This window comes from Bacillus rossius, chromosome 12 (genome assembly GCF_032445375.1).
Source record: "Bacillus rossius redtenbacheri isolate Brsri chromosome 12, Brsri_v3, whole genome shotgun sequence".
NCBI lineage: Eukaryota > Metazoa > Arthropoda > Insecta > Phasmatodea > Bacillidae > Bacillus > Bacillus rossius.
In genome coordinates this window covers 23,833,559-23,849,871 of record NC_086339.1, presented here as the reverse complement: position 1 = coordinate 23,849,871, position 16,313 = coordinate 23,833,559, and the positions used below count along the sequence as shown (strand labels likewise).

General features: G+C 37.1%; 1 protein-coding gene across 5 annotated transcripts in view; it reads left to right on the top strand.

Moving 5' to 3' along the window:
• LOC134537721 (bridge-like lipid transfer protein family member 1) overlaps positions 1–16,313 on the top strand; it is a 143,280-nt gene that overhangs the window by 63,968 nt on the left and 62,999 nt on the right. For 3 of the 5 annotated variants that reach the window (XM_063378466.1, XM_063378468.1, XM_063378467.1), the window contains exons 40-46: positions 536–716; positions 1,690–1,851; positions 5,138–5,263; positions 9,313–9,442; positions 11,141–11,437; positions 13,127–13,380; positions 15,194–15,395. In XM_063378466.1, coding sequence (XP_063234536.1) covers positions 536–716; positions 1,690–1,851; positions 5,138–5,263; positions 9,313–9,442; positions 11,141–11,437; positions 13,127–13,380; positions 15,194–15,395 — 1,352 coding nt within the window. Of the gene's footprint in view, positions 1–535; positions 717–1,689; positions 1,852–5,137; positions 5,264–8,159; positions 8,233–9,312; positions 9,443–11,140; positions 11,438–13,126; positions 13,381–15,193; positions 15,396–16,313 lie in introns of all 5 variants that reach the window. The other 2 variants (XM_063378469.1, XM_063378470.1) reach the window with 2 other exon arrangements.

Here is a 16,313-nt window from a genome sequence, read left to right as displayed (position 1 = left end):
GCATTTGCAAACTACTCAGGATTATCTTTCATGTATTTTCCATACTAATACATAATTTTTATTTTTTTACTTTTGTAAATATATATTGAAGTATGTATTGTGTTGACTGCCGTATGTAATTGGTGTTAGTTTAAAATGAGACGCATAATCTTAGATCATATCAATATTAACATTTTGTTACTTGTTACTCAAGGACTATTCAAGAATTCAAAAATACAAATTCAAGTACCAAACTGATAGTATTGATATGAGCTAAGTTAACGTTTCTCATTTTCAACTGACTCCAATTACATAAGGCATTCAAGGCAATACATAGTTTAATTTATAGGTCCAAGATGGGATAGAAAATTAACAGATTGGAATCATGAATCAGAGGAACCTTATAGCATGGCATTGTACGGCATAAGTCTGTTCACTCTTAAGCAGTTCTGGTCGTACTGAAGCAGTAACTAATTGTGTGTGTGTGACTTCTTTTGGTGCATTGGCAAACATAGCACAACTGGTTTTGTCTTCATTGCCCGTGGCGATGTTGTAGGCTTGACTGGAACCTGCTGAGCACCGCTTCGCCTGCCATCAACGCTTGGATGAACCCTAGCAATCGCTTTGCCATCCGCGTGGTCCACATGGTTCGATGTGTGTACCGTCGCTCCACGGCCATCGTGGCTTGCCTCATGGCTGAAGCTCTGGATGAGCATAGCGTCCATTTGCCTATAAGGGTGAGCATGCGAATCGATAGGTACTCTTATTATTTACTGTAATTCAAAATGTATTAACCTAATCTTTTCTCATGCCAACTGCCAGAAAATTTTATAGCTGGTTCGCACGCTTAAGGAAAACAAATATTTAGTAGTTTATGGTAAATATGATAATCTGAAATTAGTTATGACATGAGTGACATAAACTGCAAATATGTAAGTAGTTAATTAATACAAAATAACAATGAATAAAACCATTAATAGCAATACCATCAGCCTATTTTTCAATTGTTGATGTAGTGGTACAGTTTTGGGCAATATTCAGTCTAATAAAAAAAAATGTGTGCGTGGAGTCCATGTGTGACAGGGGATGAAACTTCTGGCTTATAATACTGTTAGGTATAGGAATCAAACTTCTCTGGTTGAGGTCACGATAAAAATTTATATGTGCAAGTATGCTAGTATGTAAGTGTGCAAGTGTAAAAAAAGTATGTAAGTGTGCAAGCATGCAAGTGTTCAAGTTATCTGCGTCATTTCTACCTCTCCTCTGCCGTCTGCTCCTCACCCGGTTCCCCCACCACGTACCTATTCCCCTCATGCGATAAGAATTTTCATAACACTAGAAAATTGTAGCCTCCTCAGCAAAGAAGTTTCACTCCAAAAATACTTGCCAGTTTTCAGTAGCGGTGCCGGTAGGTACTCTTTTGGTGAGGAAGTTGAACTAAAGATCTAGATAACCTAGCTACTCAGAGTTTATCATTAGTAAAAAGTTATTTTTCCTTCAGATGCCATTTTTTCATAGCTATGGAGCATAAAAAAAAATTGAGTGATATACAATTTAGTTATAACAATACGTAATCGGTTTGTCTCCTCTAGACTGATTGTATCACAGTTTTATTATTTACGTATTAAACAAAGTGCTTAACGCTGGGTGTGACGTTTTGAAATTGGTTGGTTTCATAACATTATGTTCACAATGGTTTTCTTTCCGTAGAGTCGTTACGGCCGGTTCACTCCTCTCGCCAAGACACTTCAAGAGGACCCATCCTGTCAGTTGTGCTGCATCTTGCGCAAGTACATGCTTCAGACGGATCTGGGGGTGATCGAAGCCTACCTGAAGGAGAACGAGTTGCCATTGCTTTCCACGCTTCGTCAGGTGTGCCACCCCCTCACCCTTCCCCTTTGTAGTTTCTGCTGTGGATGTAATTGATAAATATTTGAAATGATCTATAGTAACCAAAGGCGTATGAAGGGTGGGGGGATATATCCCCCCTCGAATTCACAAAAAAAATGTATATTCTCACTAACAAATGAAAAGAATTTGGAATCAGACCACAGGCATAGTGGTTCTATTCCCTCTTGCCCTCCCCTTTCCCCTTGAAATGAAATTATTTTTGCTCAAAGAATTTCTTCAGAATTGTGTTACATACGTAGGTTATGAAATGAGGTTACTTTTTTTTTTTTTTTTTTTGCTGATAGGTGCAGTTTAAATAAATTATGGTTATCTGTCGGTAACACAGCCAGATATTTCATCATTTTCTGAGATAAAAATCAGCTTGATGGAAAAATGAGCAGTGCATGGGACTTGATTGTCATCAGCAGGGAGGGGAGGGGGGAGGTGAATGAATAAATGAGAAACCTGGGTATAAGGGACTAAAAAAAAACATACTGATCATGTTCTGCATTGCCTTATTCGGACCTTGTGCAACAGCAACTTGAGTACCTTCACATAAGACATAAAAACACCTGTGATGTAAAGTAGTTGCTGCTTTATCTCTTTAAACTTGCTTAAGTTTCTCGTCTTATATACCGGTAATTAAAAACATTAATTTCAGTGCACATATATGCGTACTTTAGCGAATACATTTCCTGTTGTGTGGGGTCAGTGTGTTATGTGAAATAGTAGTTTCTGTCGGTTAGCTGTTACAAATGCTTGTGCTTAAACTATCAAGTATGTATAGCTATGCAATTTTTTATTTCTGTATGCAGGTTTGGTTTAGTAAATTAAGAATTATTTATTTAGTTTCTCAACCTTCCTTAGGGACACGTAATTGTTAAAATGGAAAATTTGACAAACTATTTAAGTCCTTTTTGACAAGAGAACTACATAGGTGCTAAGGAAGCATGCAACCTCAGAGGAGTTAGTGTTGCTCATGGTAACATTTTTCTATGATAGATGGAGGTAGTGACTGTCACTTGTTCTGAACCACGAGCCTCAAGCCGTCACGAGCTCACTTGGCCAGTGAATGTTCACTGCTTTGCTTTCTTCCGCAGGCACCTGGTGCATAGAGTCATGGTCTTGGAAAAGTCATACGTATCACAAGACCTGATGTTCTTTTAAACTTGTTTGGAAACATGTGATAGATGCACTGCTATTTTTGCCACAGGCAGACTTCTTTTTGAGTTTTAAATTCTGTTTTGTGTGGGTTTTTTTACTAGTTTTTTTGTACAATTTTTTTTCTTTGTGCTTTTGCACAGTATTTTTTAATCGACTATTGCACAGTATTTTTAATGTGCCTTTGAAGTGTTGATATGTTTTTGCATAGTATTTTTTGATGCTTTTATGTACAAAAATTTGTACGCCTTTGCACCTTTTTATGTGTTTTTATTTGCAAGTGAAATTTTTTTCTACTTCACATTTACCATCAGCTTCAACTTCCCAACTCTAGTCTCTTGAAGCTACAGGTCTTGGCACCTCGTTCCAGTATTTATCTGTTTTTTTGTGGTTCTTGTTTCTTACCTTCTGCCATTGTTTGTATAAGTTTCCCATGCTTTATTTTGCCTGTAGAGGACCAGACAAGTATTTTTTTTTAGCCATTTTAAAGGGCATTTCTTTAAGGGATGCATCTATGTGGAAATGATTATTTTGGCCTAATATAAAAACAAGAGAGCGCTAAGAGCATCACTGGCACTCTCATCAAGTGTCCACTCGCCTCTGTGCAAAGGCAGTGACCGGTTTGCAGTCTTTTCATCATTCTGCGTGAAACCCTATGATTTTATCATGGAAAAGTGTGTAACAAAGTTCAGTGCGTACACTTTATGTAGTTTTATAAATATTAGGTTGGAAGATTTAAAAATATATCAGACAATTCTCATTATGGCTATGTTAAAGGGATTTTAAAAGTAGGTATCTTTCATAATTTGAATAGTTATTTCTATAAAAATATTGTGAATGCAGTCAGTAGTTTTCTTTAAAAATATGTTTTTCTAATATTCTACTTTGCAATTTTGTGCCAGTTAGGCAGACCCCTCAAGGTAACCAAAAGAATTGTAATGCTCTTCTTTACATTTATAGTATTCTCTAATCTCCTGATTAATTTTGTTTTGAAGTTGGGAAATACGATAACTCTGCGGGCAAATTTTATTTCTGATGATTTGTTAATGCCTATTCAGTTTCAGGTTTAATTTTGACAGTATTATTCTTGTAGTTCTGCCATGAATGTTTTTATAACATATTATTCTTGTAGTTCTGTCATGAATTATTTTATAACATTACATCATTTTTAACATTTGCATCACACCTTTTGTTTGATTTTTACGTAATCTACATTCATCTCACTATTGCCTGATTAATTTCTTGAGAGAAGAGACTTTAAAGCCATGGTGAAGGCAATCTCTCCAAGATGCAGAAAGTATGAAAATTATGCCCTGGGTCTCCAGGATAGGAATTGATGTATGGGCCTGGCTGTCTTGGAAAAAGGAAAAGCTTTGTTAACTGAAATGAAATTTAATGAATTTACGAACTGTCCTTATAGTTAGTTTTTTTAAATCTTTTTAAAAAAATATTTGAATCACTACAGATATTAAAGATAAATGTAACACTTAACTTAGTAGTTCTTTCATTCACCCATTCTACGGTTCATTTACCTATCCTATCCCCCATTCTTCATTCACCAATCTACTTTCCATTAATCCAGCCCACTCTCCCCATCATTCATATGTAAACCCATTCACCTATAAATTAATTCATCCACCCACCTACTCACTTGGCCATCCACTTTCATGGGTACCCATATTACCACCCACTCATTCATTTACATTTTCACTTGTCCATCCACTCTCTTGGGTACCCATTCCCACCACCTACTCATTTATCTTCACACTCACTAATTCTAACATGATATTTTATCACTTTATCTCACTATTCAACTCACTTTCTTATACACTCACACACTTGTTCTGTCTGTCACACTCTTAACTTACAAAAACATTTCCACACAACTGCTAAAAACCTGAGTTTGGAGGTTTTTATTAAAATCCTCTATTTTAGAACAAATGTTCTGCTTTGATGAGATGATGTTGCATATTGGCTATCAAAATACATAAGTGCACCACTGTACACAAGGTAGAGCCTACAAGTGTAACATGTAGTAGTTTTAAAACTGGTAGGAGCTTACATTTGTCACATGTTGTGCACAGCACTGTGTTTTTTGTGACCACAGGGCATTATTGTGCTGAGTCGTCAGTGGAAGTTTGTTGTGTACACACCTTTGCTGTTAGACCACAACTACAAAAGCAAGCACATCAAACCCCTGAATGTTACTTTCACTGCACCTGAACTAGATGAGGTGAGTGTTCGTAGATATTTATATTTCTTGTAGTTTGTTAATTTGATTGATTTTTTTTTTAGTTTAACATTCTATATCTTACATACTTAATTTACAAGGGTGTTGTATCAAGTATTCTAACCTTATCAAAACTAGAGTGACACAATCTTATGGGTGCTATGTAATTTACAGTATTTCCTCATTTAAATATATTTATTGTACAAAGTCTCAGTAAATATAATAAGCTGCATATATATATTGTAGATATGTATATAGATGATGAAAATTACGTAGGTGTATGACACATAATATCCAGCACTAGTTTCAGGATTCCTTTATACTTGCTACATTTACTTTTCTCATGTTTCAGTTTTTTATGGTTTCATTTACTGCATGTAAAAATGGCCTCTCACTAACTGGTAGGAACTGATAGAGCTTGCTATTAAACTACTGATCACAAGTAATTGGTTCCCGTTAGCTGAATCAGTAGATTTAAGTTATTAAAAGGTTTACAACCAATAGTTTAGTTCTTTTAATAAATGCTTAATGTAGCTAAAAGTTTACAGAACACAAATTTATTTATTTTCTTCTCAAAGTGCCTTTAAACAACTCTGAAGTTTGTTAGACCACTTAAAAAGGCTGGCAAAAATTAAACTTTGCATTTGGATGGATATGAAAAAAGGGTCTTTTTACATCTGGATAATATCATTCTGCATATGCTATTCAAAGTGAATTCATTCTTCAGTAGCATATTGAAAGCAAACACACCAATAAAAATTTTAATTAGTGTTTTTTCTTATTCCCTTGTGAAGTAGACGTACCCTGAAACTCCTGAAAAATAATTCTATATCATAAACGATGGCTCTGATCATATCAATGCTGCCATTGCTTTGAAATAGTGTTTTGATTTTTTTAAATATGAACTGTAGTTATAATTTTCTTAATTATTTTAGAACTCTTAAATAGTTGTTTTGGACTGTGTAATGGATTGAATATGTAGTCAGATTCAGTGCTGTTGGATATAACATAATAAAGCATGATCACCTGCAGATTAGCATATGAAGAAATTCAGCTGTTGGTATGATCAAAATACATGAAAGTATTTGATGATAAGTGTTTTAAACTGCGTGCATGTGTCTTTAATTTTCGGTGGGGCGACATTTTATTCAGTGGTTGAAAATATTGTATTTAGTTCAAAAGTTTTTTTTTTAATTGCAGGTTCTCATGGTTGTATGTGTGTGTGTTTAATATTTTTGAACTAAATATTAATGGTTTGCTGATAACGTAGTCAATGTAAATGTGGTTTTTAAACAGCACGGCTTCTGGAATTGTTACGGTGCAAGAGTTTTGTCACAAGAGATGATTCTGCTAAGTGGAAGTTCTGGCGTGATAAGTAAGCGTGTTGGCAATGATAGCATGTATTTATGTATGTGTTTCGATGTGACAAAGGGTTTGTGTTGGGTTCATGTTTTTGGTTCTCCTCGTAAACTTTCTTGCTATTAACTTTTCTATTCTAGCAAATAACAATACTATTTTACCTCAAATAAATTAATCACATTTATAATTTGCATGTAATTTGTTTGTGAGCTTTAATGCAGTACATATATTAACTGCTTAACCTAATGCTATTGGATATTTTGTATAGTTATTGATTTTTCTTTTATTTTTCAAGAAATTTATGTCTGAAATTTTGTAAATATTTTAATCACTTATAGTCTCTCATACATACAAGTATTTTTCAATACCAAAATTTGTATTTGAAGTTAATCCTTGTGGTGCTAAACATCCTCCCATAATAATTGCACTGAAGAGTTATAAAGGGTCCTGTTTTTATTCATACTACAAATGGTGTGTTTTACTTAATGATCTAGTGTTGCATTTATGCTAGTGCAGCTAATAGGTGCAATGGTGGCTTGTGCATGTGAAGTGGTACCACTGCCACCTTCAAGGCCAGTCTTTCTTTTGTGCAGTGAGCAACAATTTCATGGCATAAAAGTAAAGATAATGGTGTACATGTAATGCAAGTTCAGAAAGTCCCCATGCTGCTGTCAAGGATACGGTGCCATAGTGAAAATAATTCTTCTGAAAGCACTATTTGTAGTCACTTTCACTTCTCCAAAAAAAATATGTATTTTAAATATAAAATCAGAGAACATAACTGCCATTTCCGACTTTTAAGATCTTTTCTTAAACAGAGCCATTCAGATGTCGTGAGCAGATTTTAAACTCTGTGTGTTGTTTGTTCTGAGGCTCTGCTCATGGAGAAACTAAAATATTGATACTGAAATTTTTCCTGCAATCAAGATTGAAATTTTGAGAGTTTTAATTCCTGAAGTTGGTGAAATAAAATATTTTAATAAAATTGTTGGAATATTTTCCATTATTTAAGTATAAAAATATATGGTGAGAATAATACCACAACTTCATCCAACATGATTCTTAATATTAAGTGGCAGTGTTGTGTAATAGGAAAAGGGTTTTAGTTGAGGATTTCTTTGATCAGTGAGCTTACAGAGCTACAAGCTTCATCATACAATTGTAGTTATGCTTTCCAATCTTTTCACTTCATAAAAAGTGATTTGAATTTTACATAATTATTGAAAGGTAATTTATTAGGTTTATTTATTTTAACTTTATGACCAGCTCAATATTTGCAGTGATCTTCAGAATTTATTTTGCAAAAAGGTGATCAATTAAATGCAGAATTGTGGGCATGCAGATCAATTGTCCATTACAGAAAACTAAGTATTAATCTTAGTTTTCTGCGACATACATATGTCCATAATTTGTCACTAAAAAAGCAGTTAAGAGTTTACGAAAAAAAATAATTTTTGCAATTTTTGGTTATGTAAGGAGTTTCAAAATCACACTTGTGTAATATAACGGTGCTTTGATTTTTATCTCAAACTGTCTGCAGTATGTTCAGCCAGTTTGCTTCTTGGATTCGTCTGATCACAGTGTGGTAGTTTACCAAGGACAAACTTTTAATGGTAAGCGTACTCTGATAACCTGTTCTATGTGCCTTTGCAGTTTTGATGCAACTGGATACTGCACTGCTATAATCTAGTTGCTTTTCGTATGTGAGTTGGTGTTGGTAGGGATAGTGGTGATGTATTGCAACATTAGGAATCAATGTGATTACCATGCGATTGTAATGCCATGTCAGTGCCACCTTTTTCAAATTCTATATGAAGCTGACACAGCACGAACCTTGCAAATTGAGTTAATTGGACAGGGTGTAGGCCACACCACTGGTTAATAATAGTCATAATTATAATAACATTGTAAAGATGATGATTTTGTAAATAAAATATTACTCCACCATGTGACTTACCTATTTAGCTGAACTGGAGTTTTTCTGCTTGTTAGACACTGTTGTGTCTCAGGTTTTTGAAGGGTGGACGCAACTCTTCGGATATTCGGAAAGTATTTACAGTTGCCACTGTTGCTCTCATGATGTGCGAACCCAGCGAAGTCAAGGTTAATCCAAGGAGAATAAAGTGAACACATGTACCACTCGGGTTGTCATTTTTACTGATTCATTCAGTCCCATGGGAAGGCACACATCCCCACAAACTTTTTGGCACTGAAAACTGACATTTTGCGGTCATAGTGAGGATTTTAGGGGGCGGTTTGGTTTTTTTGTTAGATCTGTTTGCTCCCATCGGAAGCATGCAGATAAAGGGAAACCCTGTGATGTCATAGGTCACCGCGAGCTAGAGAATCTGATGGACACTATCCCATAACTCACAGGGTCGGCATTACAAATGGCTGTTAGACCCTGAAGCTCATGTTCGTTAAATGAAATGCTGTAAAAATTACATCAGTCTTTTTATCTTTATGTGCATTTTTGTCTCTCTTAAGTTAGAAGTTGAAGTTTTCACAGATAGAAGGGATCTTAGAAAAAAAATGTTACTGGTATTAATAAACAAGATAATTGGCACTCACCTATGTTGCTGGTTTTTTGTTGGGTTAGGGAGCACCCTGAATGTACAGCTGTCTCTGGTGCTTCGATTGGCCGGCAGTTTCGGTAGTGATGGCCAAGGGGTTGTGCGCTGTCTGTCTTGCAGGAGAATGTGTTGACGGATGGGGAGGGTTCGGGCGAGGAATGCGAGGTGACGGATGAGTGTGCCATGCTGTTAAACACGCACGGCAGTTCGCTTCACAAGGGGCACAAAGACAAAGCACAAGAGAAAAGTGGTGAGTGGAAGCACTGTCATCTTCACCTGCATGTTTTCGTGCCATTTTTAATGTGCTTTTGTGTGCTGTCAGCGTGCTTATCCTTTGGTTATTGGTTTTGTGTATAAATTTGTTTGTATATTTTAAGAAGAAACACAATTGGAATCTCCCTGATGTCTGATCAATTCTGATGCAGTAAACAGTGCATTGTGACAAGTTTTTAATGTAATACATGTAGTAGTTTTTCTGGTTTTGTGTTATGTAAATGCTTCCTATAGCAGCTTGAAGACAGTGAAAATATAAGAGTATGTACTAGCTCTCTATTATTTACTATTCATTTAGGTGACTGGAAGGTTGATTGCTTGTAAATATTCCATAAGTCTCTTAAAAATATATTTATTTGAATTGGACACTGAATAAATTAACTGGGATTATGTATAATAGCTTTATTATTAAAATTTATTACTAAAATGTTAGAAGTATCTGAAAGCAAATTACAGGGAAAATACAAACAGTTATGAATGTACAATTTATATATTATTCTCATATACTATCTTTATATTGTATTTAATTGACAACATTGTTACTTAAAATCATGTGTCTAGTGTATATTGTCTGCTTTATACTCACATTCAAGTCATATTTCGTATAGCATAGACAGATATATTTGCATTACCTTATTTTTTATCTGAAAAAGTGAATATTTTAGTAGTAAATAATCATATTAAACATTCTCAATACAGTACAGTAATTTAGCTGTCCATGATGTACTGGAAAGGCTATTTTAAAAATGCTTGGAAACTGTTTAGTAGATATGTGCTTATATTTTTGTATCATACTCTTAGTAAATGCTAATCACTAGCCACTATGGTCAGGTTTAAATTTCCTTTTTATTTTTATTTTTGTGTTTCGTGTGCTTTTGTGTTTGTTTTTGTGTGTGTAAGAGAGAGATAGAGCGATAGCAATAATTTTTGTTTTAAAAAGTGGAAGTATAAAGTAGGGAAGCGGAAAAAATTATTTTAAACGAATCCTTAAATCTTTGGGGAACCGGAAATTGAGTGGTCATCACACTATTTTCACATAAAGACAGTCCAAGTTTGATAACGGGTGGGGTCAAACTCTGTATTTTTACAAGTGGGAAGCGTGATGAATGTTGCTGCTAGTTGGTAGATTTTGTACGGGTACTTCAGTCCACCCAACCCATTCATTCCATCAGATGCTCACTTTACCCCTCATGTTAACAAGAAGTTAAACTGTTATTCAGAGCTGTCCAATAGGTGTCCCTCAAACACCATTTGTGCGGCCTATGCATTAAAACAATAAAAAAAAATAATTTTTGGCAGAAATTGTTACTTTTATCTGTTGTAGCTTGTTTGTAAAATATGAGGTTTTTTTAATTTTAAAAATAATACTGTTAAATATCACCATTCTCATTTATGTCAGTTGCATTCAAATTAAAACATTTTTAATGATCACGAATCTCAAATGATGTAGTTTACCAATGGGTGTAGCCCTCCAACTGACAAAGAAATACATACATGACCCTGAATTTGATTGTATTTTTTGGAAAGCCATCGGCAATTCATCAATTCGAAAAAAAATGAGGGACATATCGCATTGAAGTTGAGAGTTTTCGTGGTCATCCAGGATAAGAAGGTACGTCCTACGTGGCGTCCGCTGCCGGGCAGCCGTGGGTGAAGGCGAGGTATTGGTTGCTAGGCCCACCGCCCAAGGGGGAGGAGGCTCTGTCGCCACCCGTCAACTCCCCCCAAGGGGATCAGCAGGTGACCCCGCCGCCCGGCATCGTGGTCAGCTCCGGAGGCGCGGACAGCCTCTTCAATTCGCCGTCGCCCCCCTCGGCACGGCAGCCCGGTGGCCGCGGGAAGAAGAAGAAGTCGCTGCCCCCCTCGCACCCCCCTTCCTCGTCGAGGGCCAGCATCGTGTTTCCTATCATGGGGGTCAACCCCTTCCAGGGGGCGGCGGGTCAGCGCAAGTTTGACATTGATCGCCTGATAGGTAATCGGGGCCCATTCCTTCATTCTTTCCTTGACAAATTGTACGGTCAACAACCAGTATGTCTTAGATAGGCTGATTCCTTTTCAAAACTTAGGCTGGCACTGTACAAGAGATAAGTTGGAACTGTAATAGGCTGGCACTGTACGAAATGTAGGTTGGCTCTATACAAACAATAGGCTGGCAATATAAAATATGAAGTGTGCATGGAGAGACAGTGTGTTGTGTGTGCTTTTGTTATTTGAGGTGCAGGGTAGTTTTTTTTATGTGGTGGGCATTGGGTTATCTGTTATGTACAGCGGTATTGTTTGGGGCGTAGCTTGTGTTGTTTGTATGTGAACGTGTCAAAATTTAGCTATTGTGAATGCAAAGGGTTTTATTATTCTTGTTTCTCAGATTTATAATATAAATTCTGATTAACTTTCATATTGTACTAGCTGACCCGACAGACATTGCCCTGTCAAAATTTCAATAAAAGTGTTGGTGATATTTTTGTGAATTTATGAAAAGCTATTGATAATGTGTAAACAAATTAAAGTTACAAGAAAAATGTTATTCTGAGTGATTGTTGTATTTATTAACGATTGTGGCCATGTATATTAAATATATGGAGGAGTACACTCAGAAGTACGCCAATATGTACATTTTACACGTGAGATGAATTCTATTGGCAGTACACCATTGAAATGCTGGAAATGTGTGATGTGCGTGGAAAGTGATCGTCTTGGAACCATGTGATTTTGTTTCAGAATATAAGTCACAAATGAATTAAGTCAGAATTGCAAGTAAACAATAAAAAAAAACTTTGATTCAATTGGTTTGCTGTGACATCACCATGTGACAAATAGTAACATATAGTACAAATAGTAACGTATAGTACAAATAGTAACAAATAGTAACGTAACATAATAAAGGATAGTTTTACTATTATAAAGTTATATTTTGGGCTTATCTTATAGAAAAACATTTTAGTTTTCCACTAATTTTTTTATTTTCCGGGCAATATTTCCAATTTTTTTTTTTTTGCATTAAAACCTGATTCAAATTATAATGAACATTTAAAAAAACGATTGCCAAATTGATCCAGCCTTTCTCAAGTTATGCGCTTAGCAATGACATATTAGTTTTCCACTAATTTGCTTAGTTTCCGGGCAATGTTAAATTTTTTTTTCATTAAAACCTATTTAAAAATTTTTTTTTAACTAGCCAAATTGGTCCAGCCGTTTTCAAGTTATGCGCTTACCAACGGACAGGATTAGATTTGTATTTATATAGATTTCCTCTGTGGAATAAATTGAAAATTTGATTGTTTTAATATATAGTAACTTTTTGCCTGTGTTTTCTTGAAGTACTCAAGTTTCCTTCACCCACTTATTCCATCAATGCTACATCCTCATCTCAATTCCTCTACTTTGTAATTAACCCGATGCATATAAGACTTTTAAGCCAGTATTCATTCTATAATTTTTTTTTTGTACCGGCATCGGCTCACAGACTTAAGAATTCAGGTTTCATCTTAATGATGTATGAATCTCGTTACAATGTACCTAAATAAACCCAAATTTTTACATGATGTGAAACCCTTTGGTCGGGATCTGGAAAAAAAACGTTTCTAGGTCGAGAAATGTTTTAAAGTGAGGTGGGTGGTTTGTAACGAGGTTCCGTCGTATAGCGTGCGTTGTTTCCCGAAAGGCTACGGGCCCTTGAAGGAGGAGCACAGCTGCGGCACGGGGCCCCGCCAGCTGGGCTCGAACCCCAGTCTGTACTCTGGCGGGCACGGCAGCCAGCACTCGGTGACCAGCCAGGAGAACAACCACGCGGCGGCGGCGGGGGGCGGCACCGGCCCGGGCAGCGGCGACGACCTCTACAGCTGGATGGCCAAGCAGCAGGACTTCGTGAAGACTGCCGACGGCAGGCACCAGGCTCGGGCCCACGTCGGCGCGGCGGTGAGCTGCTTTTCTTCTTTCCAGAGCCGGGCGGCACGTAGTGCGTTCAAGCTGTAGGCCGTCTTACGCTTGTGGCGCGTGCTGTTGCCAGGTCTCCAACACGTCGCGAAGCAGTTCAGGAGATGTCGTCTTCGGGATTCTGAGTGCACGAGAATGATTTCAGGGATGTGCCGATCAGATCCTCACGTACCATCAGATCCAGGGCCGCAACTTTGGGGGGGGGGGGGCAAGTGGGGCATACGCCCCGGGCGCAAAGCTGTGGGGGGCGCCGAAATCGCTTGCATTGTAATTCCTACTACAACTGGTAACTGGTAAAAAGTTTTTGCATAGAAGTTACAGTAGCACAGAAACTGTTACATGTAGGTATGGAAAATGCTTAAATAGCACCATTTTTCCGTGGGAAAGCCCCCGGACATCCGCTTTATTGGTGTGGTATGTGCAAAAAAAAAAAGAGGGGGGGGGGGGGGCGCATGAATCCATTCATGCCCCGGTTGCCAGAGACTCTAGTTGTGGCCCTGATCAGATCCTTAGTATTTGTCCTTGCATAATAGTAATGACCATAAAATAAAATAACGTGGCATGTGAGACAAGGCCTTAAAACAATAATAATTTAAATGTTTTTACTTTTTTTTTTTTTATTGGGTAATATCCAGCAGTCACAATTACCAGCACGAGTGATGTGCAAACGAAACCAATTCTGTCACATCGCCGTGTGGTGCCCAGGGCCATAGCCAGGATTTTGCGAAGCAGGGGGTCTAGTATAACCATGAAAACACTTTTTAATTTAGTTTCATAAAGAAAATTGTCACATTAAAATCTCAGGGATCAGTAGACATTTAGAAGTCCAACATTTATACATAATATAAATTTAAGTAATGTTTTTGCTTGAGAAAAGAAAACTGAACATTTTATATTTTGATTTTTATAAAGTTGATTTTAAAACATTTTCTTTAGTCAATTGTTTCATGTTTTAGCTAAAACAAGTCATAAATGCATTTATATTAAAGTTATTTAGTACATGAAACACGCACGTCAAGTTTGTATGAAAGACATGCTGACAACTAACACGTGTGCAAACCGGCATTAAATACGTATAGACTTCTTGCAAATACAATTCCTGCTGATTCTGTGTATAAGACAGGTGGGCTGGATGTGGGAGCCCACTATAAGGATTACAATTATCCTTCCAAATAAAGCTCTGTGTAACCTTAGGTAGCTAAGTTGCTGTAATTTTCTTATTCTGTCTTCGCTAGTTTTTTTTTTCATTTAAATCCTTGGGAGAAAAAAAAAGGGGGGGGGGGTCCAGACCCCAAATAACTCCCCCTTGGCTACATCCCTGTAGTGCTAAGGGATACCATGTTCAGTAGGCATGGCTAAACAGCAAGTATGCCGGTCTCACTGTGAATATCAGAATTCAGTGACTTGTGAACACAGAGTCCTTGGGTGCAAATTTTTTCCCCATGTTATATGAACATCTCACCGATTTTTAAAGCTGGCCAGGAATAATAGTGTGATCCTGAGATAAATTTGACAGCGATCTTCATGTAGCAATATCAGCCTCATAAAAGTGTTAGCGATGTCTCAGATTGCAGTAACACATTCATATTTCAGATTTAATGAGGAATTTTCTTTTATTCTGATTATATCGGCTTTAAGAATTTTTAATTTTTTCTGATTCAGTGTGGTCGGTGAGAAATAAAGTATTTATAATGTTGATGCTATTTTCTGGATGTGTTAACATTTTAGATTTAATTATTTATGGCTTTGATTTTTGCTTGAATAGTATTTTTTTTTTTTTTGTGCATTGCTTTAGGATTCAAAATTGAACACCATGACCACAGAGGACACGCTCGAGGAAACCGAGTACCTGGCGAATGCCAAAGGTGGTTTCAACCTGTACCCCATGCACGACTCACTGCGGCTGCTGGATGCCCACCTGATATTCGAGCCGCTTCTCTCGTGCCTGGGCGTGATGCCGCGGCAGATGATCAGCAAGCTGAGTGGCGTCTCGTCAGGTGAGCAGTTGCGACCCGCCCTTCTTGATGAATGGCGGAAGTTGCGCCTTTAGAACTATTTGTATCCTTGCTCCGGCTAGACTAAGGGTAAAGGACACAAGACTATTTTTTCAAAATCAGAAATTAATAAAAACAATTAAGAGTTGGCCACTCGTTAAACTTGGCTGTGAGTGGTTAACCTTCTGAAGAATTTAACACATTATTAATAATTTACGAATTGTATTCTACCGAAAATACTGGACTGACTTTAGTTCAGTATTTCAGTTCTACTCGTCCCTTCCAAAGGCCGAGACAATACCCTGATGTCGGCGTTAGCGTTTCTTACTCCTGAACAGAATAAAATAAATACTAAACATTGTCCACCCTTCTAAGGCCGCGCACGTCCATATGCCTCGTGGCCCCGTTTTTTCTTCACACATTGTCCCTCGAGGAGTCCTGTTCAGTGACCTGTCTACGATTATTTTGCGGATTCACTGGGTAGCGAAGCTTACTTAAAGCACGTATACATATGATTCACTTTGACGATTGGACTACAGTTATCTTGACACTCTCTTGGTGACCCTGAGCCAGTTATAAACAAGGAGAAGTGGTTACCCGATCATGTGTAACCCACAAGCTGAGCAGCGTCTCTTCAGGTGAGCAGTATTGCCAGTGTGTCTGCCGGTCATGAAAGTCCCAAAGAAAGGCATTCACAAAAACGAGAAGTTATTTATAATGTGTTGAAATTTATGGAAGCCAAGGCCATAAATAAGGAACAAACTATTCCTCTTGAAAAGAGACAGGTGAGAATGTCTACAGCAACAGGGGTTCCCCACAAACAGTTCGAACTACATATCAAGAAAGAAGCAACGTGACTGGGTACAGAAGAAAGTGTATCATTTTAAACCTCAGACAAGAGATGACAGAAGACTCTTAGTA